Below are 19,511 nucleotides of genomic sequence, written 5' to 3'. Positions count from 1 at the left end.
GTTCTCCTTTCCCTGGACAGGTCCTTATACAGGCTTTATTGCAGGCCACACTCAGTCGGCAAGCATGCCCCGTATCCTTCCGTCTCTGAACCAGTCCACTTCTGTCCTTTCTCCTTTGTCTTTGATGCCCTCAGACCCCTGACTAGATTTGGAGAAGTGACTCCTTTTCCTTCTGTCTAGCCTCTAAGTTCCTTTCAGGAGCTCTAGACTGTAGATTTTCCTATCCACTCTAATGCTACCATCCTGACCACAAACCAGTCTTTTCTTGCCTAGTTTAATAACTTCCTAGCCTTCTTCTTGCTGTGAGCCCATCTGCACACCTCCGAGCACAGCATCTCTCTTCCTGGGAAGCCATCTTCCTTACGACTTCCACTGATAAAGGAACTCTAGCAGCTTCTAATTGCTCACCGGCTTCATTCTTAAAAGTTTCTTTTAGCCGAGCCAGTCAACCTTATTTGATTTCTCCTGCTTAGGGTCTCCAGTTTAGAGGGTGCCTGGCCAGGCTCCTTCTCTCTCAGAGTTGTTAGTCCAGTCCCCAGACACTCAAGTCATGATTTGCACTTTAAACGTTTCCCCTCCTTCTTGCCCAGACTCATAAAACTGTCCTCCCATAGCAGCAGCGATTTCTTTCATTGTTAGGGCGTAAACGCTGGGCTCCTACACACACTAATGCATGCTCTGTCAGCAGCAGCTCCCTTCCAGCCTCTAAGCTCCTCTCTTCCTGAGGGGTCCCATCCTCATCACATAGCTATAAGAGCTTTCCGTTTCACAATCTTCCTATTCAGAGATTTCTATACTAGTGTCCTTGAAAGGGAGAGAACACTTTTTCTTTTCCTAATGAACGAGATTCTAGCCTGTGCCCATCGCCTGCAGATTACTGAAAACAACAAACTGTAGAAGCATTTTGCAGCCCCCGTTGTACCTTGGGCACCGTGACCCATAACTCACTCCTCGTCCTCTCCAGGTCTCAGCTAGAGCGGAGGAAGAGCTCCCAAAGTTCTCAGCAGTTCAGGGAACACGGGAAACTTTCTAAGTGGCAAATGAAGAGATTACTGCCTTGCGTTCAGAACAAACTTCACAAATTGCATTTTGAATGAGCTTCAGCTGGTCTTTTTGTTTTAACTTTACCTTTCAGCGAAGAAAATTGTGTCCTGAACTTCAGTTAAACTAGAAGTAAATTATATCTATTTAAGACGGAGCGCTGTTAAAACTCGAAGATCTACATAAAAGCAACTAATGAGCTTGAAAAATGCTCTCTTTTTTTTCCATGGCAAAATCACAACTTAAAAGCTTCAGCTTCTTTCACACAACATGACCTTTAGTCTGCAGATAAAAATGCGTGTAAATTAAGCTTGAATGTCAACTAGATTTAGCCAAGGATTCTTTGTTGATGGTGGGGGTGGGGTAAGGGCCACGAGGAATGTAGAAGGAAAAAAAGTCTTAGACTTAAATTTTTTTTTTTAACTACATAAGTGTATTCTTTCAATGACTACTGTTCTGGTGAATCCCACCTTAGTAACCAACCACATCCTGGGGTACACAAGACCCCCCAGAAAAGAAGTTATCCTCTTCTTTAGAAGTACTTATTGCTTTGTGTTCCCTTCAGATTCTCTCGATTTTTCCAGATGAAAGAATGAATTCTTTTGTTCGTTTTTTTAAATGCCACTAATAGGAACCAGCAGAAGCTAACAGTAGAAGAGACAGGGGGAAAATGACAGTGGCTTTCAGAGGTCACTGTGTCAAACAGAAGGGTGGGGGGGCCAGGCAGTCCAGCACTTTGAAGTCTGTCTTGCTGCATACGAAGGTTAATTATGATTTTCTATTTATTTGTTTGTTTGTTTGTTTGTTTATTTATTTATTTATTTATTTTTGGTGGCTCTGGGGAATGGACCCAGGGCCCTTTGCATGCTAGGCCACTTAGCTGCATGCCCTGTCCCCTGTTGTGCTGTGAGTGACATAAAGATGGGTTATTTTGATGGCGATCTAAGCTTCTGGAGGCCACACGGTTTCCCAAAGTAGCAGTGATAAAAGCAGAATACGGACTCCAGGAACGCGAAGGAATTTGGGAGCAGAGAGTAAACTCAGAGCTCAGGGCAAGAGGGCTCACAACTGCATAATACCACGGCAGGTTTTCTATCTCCCACCTCCCAGTTGTTACATTGAAGCCACGTGCTGGCATTAGGAAATGACAGCATCCAGTGTGGTGGGCATGGGGGCCCAGGAGGACACAAAAGCAACGCGTCAGGAGTGAGCTCAATGTCCTTATAAAAAGAAAATGGGTGTTTTGTTTCGTTTGAGACAGAATCTCACTAGGTAGCCCCAGATGTCCTGGAAACTGACACTGTAGACCAGCTTTGTCTCCAGCTCAGAGATCTGCCTGCCTCTGCCTTCTGAGGCACGGGATTAAAGGTGTGTGCTACAAAGGATACAAAAGGATACAAGGATACAAGCAAGGATACAAAAGGAGGACTCAGAAAGCACGTTTACTTTCTTTCAAGGGTATTAGAAGACCCTGCTATTAAGGTCACAGTCCACCATGTCCAGATAGCCCTCCAAGCTTAGTGCAAAATGGAGGGAGGACCCTCTTTCTCAGCAGGGCTTCCCCTCCTTTGCCTGATCTTATCTGGAGAGTGTCTCTAAACACAGATACATGGCCTTATCTGGAGGATGACCCTGCACGAAGCTTCCTGTAAGTGCTGCACATAAGATCTTCCCACCGTATGATAATTAGGTATTGTGTTATGACCAATCAGCTCTTTCCACCCATAGCCCTGAGAACTTATATATACTCTACCCCTGGAACCGTAAAGTAGAGCTCTCTCACTGAGGCAGTCTCTAAGTCCTTTCATCACACTCACTGACATCCAAACCCTGCTTGCCACTTCTGCTCCCTCTACCCTCACGGGCCAGTGGCCAACGACCCCCCAGAGGAGAAGGGAGACCCACAGAGAGTGTCGCCTATGAACTGGAATATGCTCTACCAGACACTGAGTATGCTGGCATGTAGGACCTAGACTTCCCCACTACTCCGGGCTGTGAAAAGTAAATTTCTGTTGTTTAAAAGAAACCAGCCTCCGGTAATTTGTTACAGGTGCCTCAGTAGACTAAGATAGTGACCATTTTTGGCTTGTTTGTGGTCCTGGGGATTTTTTTTTCACATGCTTGGCTCGAGTCCTACTACCGAATTTCATCCCCAGCCCAGGGATTTAAAATGACAGCTTACCGACGACCTGACTCTGATACTGGGTTCTGCTCTTACATTTTCTTCAAAATTCCTAGAAACTGTGTGAGACAGGCATTACAGATGAGATCACGGAGGCTCGGAGACCTTTGGAGATGCCCGAGGTTGCACAGCTACCCCGCTGAAAACCCACTCGACTTCCATGTCCACTGTGTCCATTCCTATACACTTCAGGGGTCAATCAGGCGTACGGCTTGGATAGGGACCTAACAGTGAAGGAAGGATGCTGTATTGCTCAAATTACGAGTGGGTACATGGGGGCTGACATCACAGCAGGGAGCCGAAGCCCATCACAGAGAGATCTTAGGACAACGGCTCTGGGAGAGTCTGTGGGCTGAGAACCCACCCTTTGACAAAGATTCCTTCATCAGGCGTCCTCAGCCTGTGAGGTAGTGTGGTGCCAGGTGGGCTGATGTCTGGGCTTATTGTCACCCCGGGGTGAAGTGGCACTTTTTAGGGTTTATGTGGCTTTGAGTTAGAAATGGTGGGGGTAAAGATGAGAACAGAGTATTCAACGGGCTCTGGAAGGCAGTATTGGGTTCTGGCTGTAAGGCTCAGCAGGCTCATCCTACTGCCTCTGCTGCTTTGGCTGGAAAGAGGCTAGCTTGACCCTGAGGTAGGCTTTATTTAGTTCCTTTTAATAGCTCTGTGGGAACAGGTCCTCATGGCTTCCTGCCATTCACTTGGTCAACACCATTTTCCTACTCTCGTGCTCCAGATGTTTAGCCCTGACTCACTATTTCTCCCATATGTCCTTAGATGACCGTGGCAATTTTATATAGCTGTCCCACAGATGCTGTCAGCAGACCTTCTGTCACCAAGTCCACAGATGCTCAAGTCTCTGTGTAAGGTGGCACAGCGTTTGCATATAAGGAATAAATATCCTTCTGTATACCTGAGGTCACGTCTAAGTGAAGAGCGACAAGTAAAAAAAAACCTACAAATTTAACATAGAAATAATTGTTTTCAGCCAGGTGTACTGACACATGTCTGCGATACTAGTACTTCAGGGGCAGAAGCAGGTGGATCACAAGGTTCAAGGCCACCCTTAGCTACTAAGTTGGAGACCAGCTTTGTTACATGGGACCTAACTCAAAAAATTAAATAAAATAAATTAGGACTGGAGAGATGGCTCAGTTGGCGACGTGACTGTTGAACAAAGGCGAGAGTCTGAATTCGGATCCCCAGTGTCTACAAAAAGCTGGACACAGTGTGCCTGTGATTCCAGCCTGGTACAGGGCAGGGGCAGTGGAGGCAGAAGCACCCCTAATGCTAACAATCATATTAGTGGCTACTCCCAAAGTGTTTTGAATCAGGCTTGTAAATAACACGGCTGTGATCAAGTTAAATAAATCAAGCTTGTTTAAAACCACCCGAGACACAACACTGGATGTCCTAAGATGGCCTCTAGCAATGTGAATGTTGTTTAGGCCAAATTGTTCCAACCAACTCATTTCTCTGTCTCTGTCTCTGTCTCTGTCCCCCTCTCTCCCCTCTCCTCTCCTCTCCCTCCTTCCCTCACTCCTTTCCTCCCTTCCTTCCTCTTCCTTCTTGCTCTGCTGCCAATATTTAAAAGTTGAGGTTTTTACTTCTCCCGAAAACAATTAAGAGTGGGCTCCGGTTCTTGTGTGACGGCCATCATCAAGACCATGTGTTGTATGCTTCAGTCAGGATATATCCTGCAGCGAATGAGTTCCCCAAAGCCACAGGTTGGAAATGTACCCCTCCAATTCACGTTACTTGCATTCGGAAGTGAGGACTAAGAAGATGATTAGGATCAATGAAGGGAGTTCTCATGACTACATCAGCATCGTTATAAGAAAGAGACCTGAGCTAACAACCTCGTCTTGGCCTTGTGGTGCTTGGCCACTCTCCAGGAGAGTCCTCTGGGTCCAGCACCATACCCCTGGACTGCCCAGCTTCCGGAACGATGAGCCAAATAAAGTTTTATTATTACGAACTCCCCGGCACTGGGTTTTTTGCTATAAGAGCAGAATATGAACTAAGAACCTAGGGTTGTCATAGTGACTGATGTGTTCAAGGGCAGCAGCCACGTTACCTGTGCTTTAGGGGCCTTTTCATCCACATTAAGAAGAGAGTCATTCAATTAAATTCTCAAAAGCAATGCTTAAAGCTAAATAATGATGGAAAGGTCATTCTTGCCCTCTGTGATTTTAGTTTTTCCTATTTACTTTCCATTTTCTTAGGTACAGGGTAAAGCAAGACACACCTTTTTCTGCCTTGTTTCCCTTGCTTGGAACGCATCCGGGGGATTAGCTTGGACAGACAGAGAAACTCCTCGTTCTTGTTACAGCTCTACTTGTCAGTGCTGCAGGATCAGCTTCTTATACGACTGATGGACGTGGTCATCACAGCCTTTTGTATTCACCAACATTCTGCAGCTAGTGACTCAGAACATGCCACTCATGGGTGTGATAGTCTATTGTGCAAGATATGCTCTCAAGAATGAGACCGTGGGGTCAAAGGGGAAGTGTATTCTCAATTTTTCTAGATTTGCCAAATTGATTTCCTTACCCTAGCAGCCTGGCTACTTCCCTTCAGCTTCCCTGGCACCGTGTGACGTCAAACTTTTATTATCCAGTCATGGAAAATGATGAAACTCTATTTTAGGGTAGTTGCAGGTTACATTTTAAAATTAAGGTACCTGGGGCTTAGTGGGTAAGGGCACTTGTTCTTGCAGAGAACCCAGGTTTGATTCCTCACACGGCAATTCCAGTTTTAGGGGATGCGACGCCTTCTTCTGACTTTGTGGGTACCAGGCATGCGCATGGTGCAGAGACACACATGTGAGCAGAACACTCATTCATGTTAAGCAAAACAAATTAAAAAAATTGGTTTTCTCCAACATGTTGAAGAGACATTTGGAGGGATGGGAAAGAGTTTAAGCAGGGGTAGGAGAAAAGGGGAAGAGAGACAAGTGGCTGAGGTACGTGGGTTATCGAATGTAAGGATGTAAGAAAAATCCTTATGTGAGCACAGCATTTCATAAGCTAATAAAAATAGAATCTAAACATTTAAATAGAACTATCATGGGGTTGGGGATTTAGCTCAGTGGTAGAGCGCTTGCCTAGCAAGCGCAAGGCCCTGGGTTCCCAGTCCCCAGCTCTGAAAAAAAAAAAAAAAAAAAAAAAAGAACTATCATGAATGGGTAGCCAGTGCTTTCCCCAAGATATGGGTTATTAAATGAAAATCCAGTCACAGGATGCTTCCGTGTAAGTTATCAGTCAAGTAGGCCCCAGAGGCACCCAAAGCACAGGCCACCATCTTCACTCTTGGTATCTCACCATAACCACACAAGACCTATGGCTGAAGATAGCATATCCTTTGGTGGCAGGACTTTTAAACTAATCTGGGTACTTCTCATCTGTTGTCCAGCTTTCATGGTGCTGGAAAGTCCTGGGCACTGGAGGAAAAAAAGTTGTCAATGGTCTTACCCAGCACTAGGCCCTGCATGCTACACTATCAACTTACCAGGGAAGGTGTGCCCACAAAAACAACAGTGACACACACACCATGGGGTTGACTAACTACTTTCTGATTGGCTTTGAGACCTGCTTCATAAAAGGGGATTCATGCTTGATAGTGTAACTTTGCCAAGAGCCCATGACAAGGGTGGTCATTAACCTACTATTTATGTTCATACCCATGGTTTAGTGCTGCTCTCAATCCTGGTCAGAAAAAAAGGACTTTTTTATGTGTATGGTATTTGACCCACATATATGTCTGTGCACCATGTACATAAAGTACCCAGAGAGTCCAGAAGAGGTCGTGGGCCCCTGAAACTGGAGTTACAGATGCTTGTGAGCTACCCTGTGGGGGCTGGGAATAGAATCTGCAGTCGGTGCCCTCAACTGCTGAGCTGGCTCTCTAGCCCCCAAGGAAATCTCTTTCTGTGTGGATGGCAGGTAATAAAAAAAAAAAAAGAAAACCTTCCTAACTGTTCAAAACCTTGAGAATGAGTGATATCTGAGAATTAGCGGTAAGTGAGAATTAGTGGTAAGTGAGACATATATATCAGTATCAGCCTCATCAAGGTTCACAGATCATGGAAGAAGGGACAAATGTAAGAGACAGAGGGTGGGCAGTGTTAGGTACCACACCCGATTGGAAAAATAAGATATAAAAAGACAGCATGGCTGCTCTTAGGTCTGGTGAAGGGAAAAGTTTATTGTAGCATAGCCAGAGGAACCCGGAAGAGTCCAGAGTGAACATGGATAGACTGAGCCACCCTGTGAGAATACATAGCCAGGAGGAGGAGGAGGAGAAGGAAGAGGAGGAGGAGGAAGAGAGAGAGAGAGAGAGAGAGAGAGAGAGAGAGAGAGAGAGAGACAGAGAGAGAGAGAGAGAGAGAGAGAGAGAGAGAGAGAGAGAGAGAGAGAGAGAGAGAGAGAGAGAGAGAGAGAGAGACTAGCATAGCCCAAATGATTGGAGAGTCCAAATGATTGGAGAGTTCAGGGTAAGGGGCTGTGTAACTGGTAGGAACAGAGAGATGCTGGGAGAGCCCTGCAGCTGGAATCTGCTTTGATATGTCAAACAGAGACCTCAGCCATTTGTTCCCAGTTTGAGACCTGACCTAAGTAGAGCCGTGAATGCCGCCTTCTGAACATGCTATGTCCATTGCACCCATGAGTTCTCTGCAGCTACAGTTACCTGCAGGAGCCAGGGGGATTAGTTAACATTGTAGCAGGAAGAACTCACTAGACCTGTGGGTTACAAAAGAAAAGCAGAAGAGGGCAGGAAGGTGATGTTGGGAGGTACTGGGTGTTTCTAGGGTATCAAGAGCGTGGACTGATACTTCAGTGTTTTACTTCCCACTGAATTCTGTTATTGTTTATAGTAGTTGGTTATCAACAATTTTTCTTGGGTTTTCCAGGTAATATAGTAATATAATCTAATGAGAGCCAGACTTTCATTTCTTAACACATATTCGAAGACTTTCCTTTGTCTGGTTTCTCTGGCTAATCCTAGGACAAGCTGAGTCACCTAAAGCAAGCAATAGTGGACGGTGCTCTTGGGAAGATTGCTAGTGAGCAAAAAGCTGGTTTTTGAAGGTAAAAGATTCTCATATTTTACCATGATTTGCATTGTAATGGAATACTTTAAAAAGTATTGGAGAGATGGGCCAGTGTTTAACAACACTTGGTGGGACCCTGGTTGGGTTTCCAGCACCCAGACGATGGCTCACAACCTTCTGTAACTCTACTGCCAGGTGATCTGAAGCCTTCTGACTCCCAGGCATACACATGGTATACACACAGGTAAAATGCATACCATAAAATCAACCTTTAAAATGATAGAACATTGGGTGATGGCATCACTTGGCTTTAATCCCAGCACTTGGAAGGCAGAGGCAGGTGGATCTCTGAGTTGAAGTGGAGACTGGCCTGGTCTTACAAAGCAAAATAAAATGGTTAAAAGCACTGGCTACTCTTCCAGAGGACCCTAGTTTTGAGCATGGCGGCTCACAACTGTCTGTAACTCCAGTTCCAGAGGAGCAGACACCCTCACACAGACATATAACTAGGGAAAACAGCAACACACATGTAATAAAAAATTTTTTAAAATATATAGAAAATTAAACAAAGAGCTAGCTAGGTATGGGGCTTAGGAGACTTAGGCAGCTAGAGGGAGATCTCGAGGCTAGCCTATGACATGGTAAAATCCTCTCTAAAATAACAATCTGGTGTAGGTCTTAAACTCTATCAAATGCCCTTTGTAGTCTCAGAAAGTTATTTAATTATATTTATCTTCCTTGAAAAATTATTCAGATTTACTTTAAAATAGAAAACGTAACTTCTTAGAGAGGTGTCCAGGCTTTTGAATGACCTCTTAGATGTAGGTGTGTTCTTGGTAGCCATGGCTAACAGTTGCTATGGAGATATACTCACCAGCTTCTGTGCGTTGCAGGTTTTCTATGCTACTTCGATTTTTTTTTTTTTAATGAAAGTTCTGGAGGCTATAGGTTTAGGGACAGAAAGGATAACAGAGCAAAGGTACCAGGGTATCAGTAAAGGTAAGATATAAAGAAAGAGGAGGTAGGGAGAGAGGAAAGGGGGAGAAGGATGCATGTAGAGAGAAGTGGGCAGGGGGTCGGATTGATTCTGCTGGAAGATTACAACAGGTTGTGGGGAAGAGAAACAAGGCAGCAGTGTGCCCCCTACAGGACAGGAGGAGGTAGGTCAGTGCTCATCTTTCTCGTGGCTTCTTGGCATCCCTTGTTCCCTTTCTGGCCAGATGCTCCCCAAGCCATGCCTACTGTCTCACTCAACAACTTTCCTACAAAACATTCACTTGCTCAAAAAACCGTTAATATGCTTGTTTATGTCAAATTAACTGCACTTCAGCAATAATTACGGATTTTTCTTTAAAAGACAAAGTCGTTTACAGCTACCAACCAGAGTGTGCGGAGCAGAATGCCCGTGCTCAGCGGTGTGCCTTTTGTTTTAGCCAAAAAGCACAGAAACAAACACATAAGGAAGCGTCTTGGATAAATAGACCACTCTGGAATGTTATTCGAAAATGCTGGTATTAATCTACATAGAGCTTGTTTCTTTGTCCTCAGATCTCCAACACAGAGTCTAAGCATGAAGCCCTGGGATGGTTCACTAATCTTACATTCAAGATCTGAAACTATAGAAGAAGGCTCTGGGCATGGATGGGTATTTCAATCATAAGAAGTAGACATGTCTACTTCCATGATTTATTCTAGAGTCTTCTCTTAGCTGTTAAGACTTCCTAAGACGCATCAAGTCTACTTGAGGTGCTCAGTGATTTTTTTTTTTTAATGAATTGGTTTCTTGAGGAGAAAATTTGTGAGGATGAGAAGTGTATTGCTATAATAAATCAAAACAAACAAACAAAATCAAACAAACAAACAAAGGCATTTCAGCAGTGAAATTGGCTCCATTGCTTAAAGCAAGGTCTGGTGGGAACTGAAAGCATTTAACCCAGATACCTGACTCTCCTCGGGGTCTCATATCAATCTCCTGTCTGTGGGTAAGCGAGCTCTCGGTCCCAGGCCACACTTTAAACTGATCCACTTGGAATAAGGTCTAGGGTAGATCCAGGCACCGATAAGGTTTTCAATTTTTCTGATGACTCTAGGGTTCTAGGACCGCCTTACTCAAAATGTGGCCCTCAAACCTGCAGCACTGGTATCGGTGGGCACTTGTTAGCCATGCAGAATTTCGTCTCTTAGACCGGTGGTTCTTAACTTCTAGATCATGACACCCACAGGGGGCTGCGTATCAGATCATTACGTTCCGATTCATAACAGGAATAAAATTACATTGTGAAGTAGCGAGGAAATGAGTTGATGGTTGGGGGCCACCACAGCCTGAGGAACTGTCTTAAAGGGTTGCAGCATTAGGAGGGTTGAGAACCACTGTCCTAGACCATATGAATCAAGACCTGCATGGCACAACATTCGCAGGATACGTATGTGCACTGTAGAGTTGTAGAATATATATGGCACCCGGACGACTTCCATGAAGACTACACCCATCAGTGTGACCCCTGTATTCTGGATCTCCCTTGGTGACTCTAAAAGGCCACAGCACATGCACGGCAGATGTGAGATCAGCGGGTGCTGCTAGCCGCTAGCCTCAGTTTCTGTGCTCATCTGTAACAGCAGCAGGTGTTCAGCGTGACCTGGGAAATGAGCTCACTCATTTCTGTTAGTGGCTGAATAGGCTGCAGTTTGGATCCAAACCGTCTACCTTAAAAGCAGGATTAAAGATATAAAGTGTTGCTCAGCTGCATCTCCCTTAGAAGGGTTTTTAAAAACCCTTAAAGTGCAGAACGAAGGGCCAAGAGAGTGGCCTACAATTCCCTCAGCGAGTCCTCTTTATCTTACAGAGGCTGTAGTTTCTGAAATTTTTTGCTTAGGCTTGATTTTTAGATGTTTACTTGAGTAAAAATGTAGAGCCAGAAATGGAAAGACCTTTTTTTTCAAACTAGGTATTTGAAGTGTGTAGTGTTTGTAGTGCTAAAAGCCTTTAAGCTCGCACACGGTCTTTGAAAGCTTCTTTAATAACAGCAAATGTTTAAAGTAGACCTCTCTTCAAATATATAGGATTCCAAAGTGTGGCTCGCCTGACTTGGAGAGACAATCAGACATGTTCTAATTTATGAAGTGAAACAAGACCATAGCTGTTGTACAGGATGAAGGGAATGGGAAGAGAAAAGAGCACGGGGTGTGACCTGAGGTAGCTGTCAGAGAACCAAGGGTGCAAATCAACCAAAGGGGAACTCCCAAAAACTGGAAGGAAGGAGTTTTTTCTTTAAAAGTCTTTCCTGTAGAGTAGTGTTTCTTAAATCTCAGGAAAAGAATGTGCAAATGGAATAGCTCAGAGAATGTGGAGGGACCCAGGGGTGTTGTGGCACATGCCTGTAATCCTGCCACCAAGGCGATGGGAGAGCTGCAGTCCAAGGTCACCCTTGGCTACACAGCCAGTTGAAGGCCAACCTTCCCTGGATGCACACATTGAATGTATGAGAATGCTCACACACCAGCAGTTCTGGCTTTCCATTCTTCTGAGCAACCCACAGGCCCCACATTAAGAACCTCTGCTTCATCAGTGCGTATTCACATGCTAATAAAAGTTACACCGCATCAATTCCTCCTGTTTGGGACAGCTCGAGAGCCAGGAAGAAGTTCCAGCATATAGGTGGGAACTTTGGTCGTAGTTTTACAGGGATGAGCCCGGGCCGGATGGGAAGCCGAGCTACTAGACTGTGCCATTCTGGGTGTCATTTCATACCCAGAAAACTTTTGTCAAAAGTTGGCAAAGGCTCTTAACTTTCTGCTCACGTTCCTCATTTACCTGAAGACTCAAAAGATGTCGGAAGTGAAGACTTGCCCTGCATGATCCCTGTAGATGAAGACACTGATCTCAAAAGAGTTAAGCAGCTTACCAGGATGACCTCCTTAACCACATAGATACCCAAGATTCTCTCCAGGACTTTGTCCCTGGCTAAGGGATCCTAGCTCCCATCACCTCCCGCTGCCCAGCCTGACCCGGGCACCACTGGGACGAGCCCCTGCCTACCGGCACCATGGAGTAGGTCATCATCATCATCATGTCCTGGCTCTCGGCGCGGATGTGTGACGCAGGCTCGCCGCCGTGGCTTCGCTTATTGCGCGCTGCACTCATGGGGTCCTGGGGTGGTTCGGGGACTCGGGCCGGCGCACGACTTAATTCAGCTAGAAAGGCGCGTAGGGCGCTGTCCTCGCGCTGCTCCCGGCCGTGTTGCGCCTCCAGCGCCCGCAGCGCCGCGCTCAGCTCGCGCCACTGGCACAGCACGAACACGGTGCCCACGGCGTTCAGCACTGACAGCAGCGCCACGGCCATCAGGGCGCCTCGCAGTCCCCAGCCTGTAGCCCCTTGGCCTCGCTCTGCGGCTCGGGTCATGTCTCTGTGCTCAGGCCGAACGACTCAGGGCAGCACTGGGCCTCCTCCCGCAGTGGCAGGTTTTATACCCTCGCGCGAGCGGTGGGCTGGTGGCAGAGTCGTGAGTCAAGCTGCCTTTAGACCCGTCTGGCGAAGCGGGTTGGGGACAGTAATCGTGGCGCCCCAGAAGCCCAGAGGGACAGGCGGGCAGCAAGGGGGTGAGAAGCCAGAGGAGACAAGTGCGGAGGAGGGGCGACCAAGCAAATAGCAAACAGGCCTCCCTTCCTTTTCTTGCTGTCCTGCCCGTGGGCATTGCCAGGGCCCAGACAGGCATAGTCAGGGTCAGACTGAGGGGGAGGGCAGGAATTCTTAAAGCCTGAGAAGTTTCTAGATTCCACCCCCTTCTCCCTCCAGTCGTCTTTGGAGAAAACCAAAAGCATGCCCAAACGCCCTGTTCTTGGGAGGTCTGCTGCTTGGGCACAGACCCAGGCTGCCCATCACCCCTCCTCAAGGCCACCATGTGCCCACGGAAGACCCTAAGAGATCTTTCACAGAACGGGAACAGTTGAAGACAGGTTGGCATTAGAAGAATTAAAAAGTCACCCAGAAGAGCCAAGTCAGCTCAGCAAGCAGGGATCGTCTGGAAGATGACTTCTAGGACTAAGTCACGAACTTTCCCTTGAGACCCAGACCAGAGAGGCAGCAGAATGATGAGGAAAAGGGGTTTTGGAGACCTGGTTCCAAAGCCAGCGGCTGATGCCAGACATCTGGGAGTGGTGTGGTCCCCCGGTGTTGTTTCTCACCCCTCCTCCTCCCAAGCTGGAGATCAAAGCCAGGGTTTTGCAATAGCCAGGCAAGAGCGCTCTACTTCAGAGCCTCACAGGATTTCACTACATAGCTGAGGCTGGTCTTGAACTCACTCTCGCTTAGCTGGCACTACAGGTGTGTTTTCCATTTTATGTATTTGTTATTTTATGTGTGTGGATGTTGTGTCTGTGTGTGATTGTGTACTAGGTGTATGCCTAGTGCCCACAGAGGACAGAAGGAAGGCACCCGAGTTAAGGAGCTGTCCGCCTCCATGTAGGTGCTGGGAATTGAACCTGGGTCCTTCGGAAGAGCAGCCAATGTTTTTAAACACCGATCCATCTCTCCAGTCCCTACCTGGGATATTCTAAGCAAATTCCTGGAAACATATTGAAGTTCCTTTCAGCTGAAGGGCTGCAGAGCCTGCTCAGGCCTGGAAACCTCTTTAGGTTCCATTAACCTTTTCCCTTTCATAGCCAACAGCCTCGCTTTCCTCCAAGCTCAGGTGCCTGCTCTGCCTTAAAGTCACTGTTCCATGCTGGGTGCAGTGGTGCACATCTGAAAATAAACCCAGCACCCGGAGGCTGAAGCAGCAGTGTCCTAAGTTGGAGGCCAGACTGGATGACTCAGTGCTAATGGGACCCCTGTCTCGAACCTTCTCCCACACCACCTTCTCTTGAGCTGAATCACTTCAGAGCCTCTTCAGAATACCTTGTCACTCTTTGTCAGCTTCTCTCAGAATGGCACTACCTCCCTTGAAATCCAGGACTTCCAGGGGGCCCTGGTCAGACGAGAAGACTCAAGTAGAAGCCAATATTGCTGCATCTAGAGTCAGTTAGCCCAAAGAGACAGTGGCTCTTTGCAGCCAGCTTGCCTGGAGTAGTCAAGGACAAGACTCTTCTAGCCTGAGAGCCACCACTGGCTGAACCAGTCCTGGGGAAAGAATAGATCATGGTAGGGGTGGGACATGAGGGGCAAGGGAACAATGGAGCTTTGGATGTCCCTCCATAGCCACTGCCACCCAACTCATGCTGGTAGCCTCCCTGTGAAAGGAGAGAATATGCGATTTGGATCAGACTTATTTTCAGGGCGAACTATGGCAAGGCCTTTGGAGAAGCTCAGGACAATGGACGCTCCATATTAACTACAGTCCTGAGTCCAGCTTCAGATCCTTGACTTCCGAACAACTTGAGTATTTTTAGAAGATCAGCAGCATGCAATGGGATTTAGAAAGCAGGAAGGGTCCAGATATGCTACCTGGAGGGGGATGACATCAATATCAATAACTTCTTCCAGTTCCTCCCATCTCCATTATTATATCCTGTAAGAAGAATTGTTGTATATCCTTTCTTTCTAATCCATGCTAGGACTGGGCTACAGAGAGAAAGCACGGAGAGACAGAGTTGGGGATCAGCACCCATAGGCTCTTAACTTAATCCAGTGACCCTTTTACTGAGCCCTTCCTGTGTGTCGGCCTCTGGTGTGGGCATCGAAGATACAGGAGTGAGCGAGACAATCAGTGCAGATGGTGGGAACTCCGTGGGTCCTGCTGAGCTTTTCTTTATCCTACTGTTCATTACAGATGACCTGTCACCAACACCATCAGCAACACAAGGTTCCAGAGGTCAGGTGACAGATTTGTTTGTCCTTGTCGTCCCCAACTGGTGAGGTGGTCAGAATGGGTATTTGGTAACTGTCTACCACATGAGCAGCTGAATGAACAAGTGAGAGGTCGTGAGTGACATTTTAAGAACATGTATGTGTGGTGCTGGAGTCACTTACCATGAACGTGGCATGTTGACATGCCATGGAGCTGGTGCTTCACTTTCCTTGCAAGGCTGGTTTCCAATGTGTGGAAGCGTGGTGTTAGCCTGACGTGTACTTTTTCTTTAAGGTCAGGACCACTGCTGGAGATAGAATGGAGATGAGGAGCCACTGGAATCCCTTAAGCTGCTCCTCCTGGCATCTGGACGCAAAAGGCTTGTGGCATGGCCACCTAATAGGTGGGGCACCGGGGCTACTGCACTGGAGCCAAGGGAGAGGCGGGAGAAGGGTAAAGGAAGGCTGGCCCCTTCCAGTGAGACACTTCCTCAGACTTTCCATGCAGGAATTTGAGAAAATGAAGAGTGGACATGATGCTGTCACCTGTCAGAGGGCTACCCTCTCTCACCCCTCACGGTGCCTCTAACCAGCTGTCTTTCCCTGCTCTCTTTCCTATTTTCCTTCTGGCTCCTGTCTGTGAGCCTCTTACCACCAGAATGTCATGGCAACACCTTATTCCTTCACTGACTTATTATTCTATGCTGCCATTTCCTCATCAAGACCAAGTGTCCCCTTTCAGTGAACTCTGCAAGCCCCACTGGTTCATGAACATGGGCTTTGGAATCTAGAGGTACAGTGTCCCCATCATTTTCTTCCGACAGCTCAGATTTGTGCCAAGTAGATGCTTTCTGAGAACTGCACTTTCAAAATTCTTATAATTCTATCCTCTCTCTCTGTCTCTCTCTGTCTCTCTCTGTCTCTGTCTCTCTCTCATATCCATCTATCTATCTATCTATCTATCTATCTATCTATCTATCTATCTATCTATCTATCTATCTATCCATCTATCTATCTATGTGTGTACGTGCACCTGTATCATAACATACATATGGGAATCACAGGACATCTTGCCAGACATGGTTCTTCCTTCCAGTATGTGGGCCCCAAGGGATGGAACTCAGGTTGTCAGGCCTGGTGACACGTGCCTTTGCCCTGAGATGTCCTGATGGCCTAAAATTGAACTTTTAAGAGCTTCAGAAACTTTTAAAACTTGAGTTTTTTGCTTGAGTTATTCTGACTTTGAGATTGGTTCTGTGAGGCCCTCATCCGCTGATTCCTAAGCCTCTTGAGACTTCTTGAGAGGCAGATGCATTTACACAGTGCGACCTGCCTGGTCCTCTTCTTGATGGGCTGGTTCTTTCTACTTATTAATTTTGAAAAAAATTTAGCTATCAGTCTGGCTTTCTTTATTGACACAGGAGATTTGAGGTATGGTGGAGGTACAGGGAGATACACAAATTTCCTCCACTGGAGACCAAAGAAGCCAAGAATACAGTGTGCTGCCTTCACAATGAGGAACAATTTTTCCATTAAAAAGCAGATACTTTTTCCCCCAGAGGCTAAACAGTAGTCGCCAAAATGAGTTCTATCTAGCTAACTTTAGGGCTTCAGAGAATAGAATCAAACCAAGAAATGTTCGCCAGCTCGTCCCATAGCATGCTTCCCCGATTGTGAGGTGAATAATTTTATTTAATATAAGTTCTTAGATGCTTTGATCTTCTATAATAAAAATCAGCGTTATTCTGTGACTTCAGTGCTTTGCTGTCTCTCTGCTGCCTGCTGTCCCCTGTCAGTGAATGAGGAGTCCCTTTGAAAGATGTCATTGTATATAGCCTTCGTTCAACCTCAGTTTAACTCTCATCGCCACTATTAACTAATTAGTAGAGGTAATTAATTAATTTTAGAGACAGGATCCCATGTAGCTCAATCTGGCCTCAAGCTCACCGTGTTGCTGAGGGTGACCTCGAACTCTTGATTCTCTTGCTTCTCCTGGATGCGAGGACTCTAGGCACGCACCACTGCCCTTGGTTCTGCCCTGCAATGGGGGTGTGTCTCATTACGCAGTCAAGGTTGTTCTTGAACTCTTGTCCTCCTGCCTCGGCATCTTGACTGCTGGGATTATAGGCTTGTGTCCGGATACTTAGCTCCAAAGGAGAATGATTCTAAACAGAGCTGTGAGATAAATGCTATGGCAGAAGGAGTGAAATTCTATAAAATCACATGGCTGGGGATCCTGTTCTAGACCAAAGGGTACGGAGCTGGTAAAGACTTTCCCGTTAGAGAGAATGCCTAAGGCTGGAACAGTCACCAGACCAAACAAGGCAGGGCAGGGATGGAGTCTCAGAGAGGGGGCACACAGGGTTCCACAGCAGTAGGTGTTATGGTTTATGGGAGGTAAGGGTAAATGCAGCATGGCTGCAGCATAGATAACGTCCAGAACAGGAGAGGAGAGGGGAGAGGCAGAGGCTGAATCAGAGGCTGGACTGTACGAGTGGAACCTTCATGGTTGGGGTCCTTAATGTGAATGCAGTGGAAAGCCATGAGGAGTTTTAAGTGTAAAGATCAGGGACTGGTACACGACAGATTTGCACGCTAAAAAATAACTTTTTATTACCAACACTGCAGCCACTCGAGAAGCTCTAGATGATCTCTCCCCCCATCAAGGTTAACCTTGGCTCTTCTACCATCTTTTCAAATGAACCAAGAGTGTTACTTTCTGGAATATAACAGCTTCATCTGCATACATAAAGAATACGGAAAAACAGACCTGTGGCTAATTTAGTATCTGGTGGCTAATATTGATCTTTGTTTGGTGTCGTTGGTTTGAGACAGGATGCACATGCATCCAAGTCATGCTACACAGCTGGGAGTGATTTTGAGGTCCTGATCTTCCCGCCTTCACATTCCCAGTGTTGGAAACACAGGCAGGCACCACGACGTCTGGCCTTTTCCGGTTGTGTTTTCTGCTGTGTACCTCTAGCTGATCTGGTAGTTGCTAGGTAGCCCATATTTAGCCTCAAACTCTTTGCAATTCTCTTGTGTCAGTCTTTCAATGCTGGCATCTGGGCATGAGCTATCACACCCTGTTTGTTTTCTAGTGCAGGTTCTCATAATATATAGTACGCTTTCCATTTTCTTAGAAATCAGCGTCAGAACCTCAAGGTGACAGTATTAAGTCAGGGCATCTCTGGAGTTAGGAAAAAGAACTGGTGACTTTGCTATGTTTGGGAGATTTGAGTCCAAGTAGGGTAGGGACTCAGAGACCCACCTAACACACAGCTCAGTATTTTAGACCTTTGAGTCACCTGCTTATTGTTAGATGCAAAGCTGCCCATGGTTGTAGCTGTGGAATTCCAACCTCTCCGTCATCAGCCTCTGCCCTGAATCCTGACATAGGTCACTGTAGCAACTGTATTGTCATAGGTTGATGTCAAGGTGGAACATGAGGTGCAAAATGTTTCTTAGAGATCAGCACCTGTAAAGGAATGGGTGGGGAACCAGAATTTAGCTTGTCTGTCTAACTCAATTTTCAACCCTGCAAACCCTGGGCAGCTCACCACTGAACTGAAAACTGTGGGACTGCCTGTCAAAATATCTGTACTACGCCAGCCATGGTAGCTCATGGGTAACCCCAACATTCAGGAGGCTGAGGCAGGGTGACTGTTATCAGACTTCTCTGGGTTATATAATGAGTTTCAGGCCAGCCTGGGTTATAGTGTAAGACCTTGAATCAAAGTGAATGTTCTCTGTGTCAGACGGAATGGCTGGCCGGCTTCTCACTGCTCTCCTTGGTTACAGAGCAGATCAGGCTGTCCACAGATGGGTGAGACCTTGGGCTAGGTGTCTTTCTGCAGCAGAGATAGGTCTTAACTTCAACCCCGAGACCAGGGAAGGCAAGGCTTTTGCTGAAGGGGAATCTGGAGCATCCCCATATCTATCTGTTAATCACCCAATTTGTGTTAGACACAGGGCTGCCAGTTCTCCGGGTGACTGAATTATGACCAGGTCAGATGTAGAGATGAACCTTCTTCATGCGCAGATGTGGCTTTTCAGTGAAGAACAAAGGTTGTGCTCAGAAAGGATTAGAATATGAAGCTATAGGCTCGAGTTCTGTGAGACTGGGAGGATTACTTAGGAATTTGAAACTGCTGATTCCGTGGGTGTGAGTTAATGCCGCAAGGCTCTACTTCTGAAACCTGAGCTATTGCTTTTGAAAGGCTAGAACCTCACCAGGCTGGAAAGACACACAGGCTCACCAGTAGCTGGAACTCCAGGGGCTATAACATCCTCCTCGTACCTCTGCAGGCTTGTGCTTACAAGTGGTGCACTGACATGCATGTAAAATGTATACATACAAAATGCACACGTATAAAAGGCATGCATATAAAACGAAATAAAAATTTAAAGCAGCAACAGCAGCAACAACAAAACCAAAAGCAAGCAAACCCTCG

General features: G+C 46.5%; 1 protein-coding gene across 1 annotated transcript in view; it reads right to left on the bottom strand.

Annotated features, from left to right (window-relative positions):
- The window catches only part of Gldn (gliomedin), a 42,735-nt gene extending 29,836 nt beyond the window's left edge, over positions 1–12,899 (bottom strand). The window contains exon 1 of the mRNA XM_032909853.1: positions 12,313–12,899. Coding sequence (XP_032765744.1) covers positions 12,313–12,675 — 363 coding nt within the window. The 5' untranslated portion in view covers positions 12,676–12,899. The remainder of the gene's footprint in view (positions 1–12,312) is intronic.
- Between the last annotated feature and the right edge of the window lie 6,612 nt (positions 12,900–19,511).

This window comes from Rattus rattus, chromosome 8 (assembly GCF_011064425.1).
Source record: "Rattus rattus isolate New Zealand chromosome 8, Rrattus_CSIRO_v1, whole genome shotgun sequence".
Classification (NCBI taxonomy): domain Eukaryota; kingdom Metazoa; phylum Chordata; class Mammalia; order Rodentia; family Muridae; genus Rattus; species Rattus rattus.
This window is presented reverse-complemented; position numbering and strand designations above follow the sequence as displayed.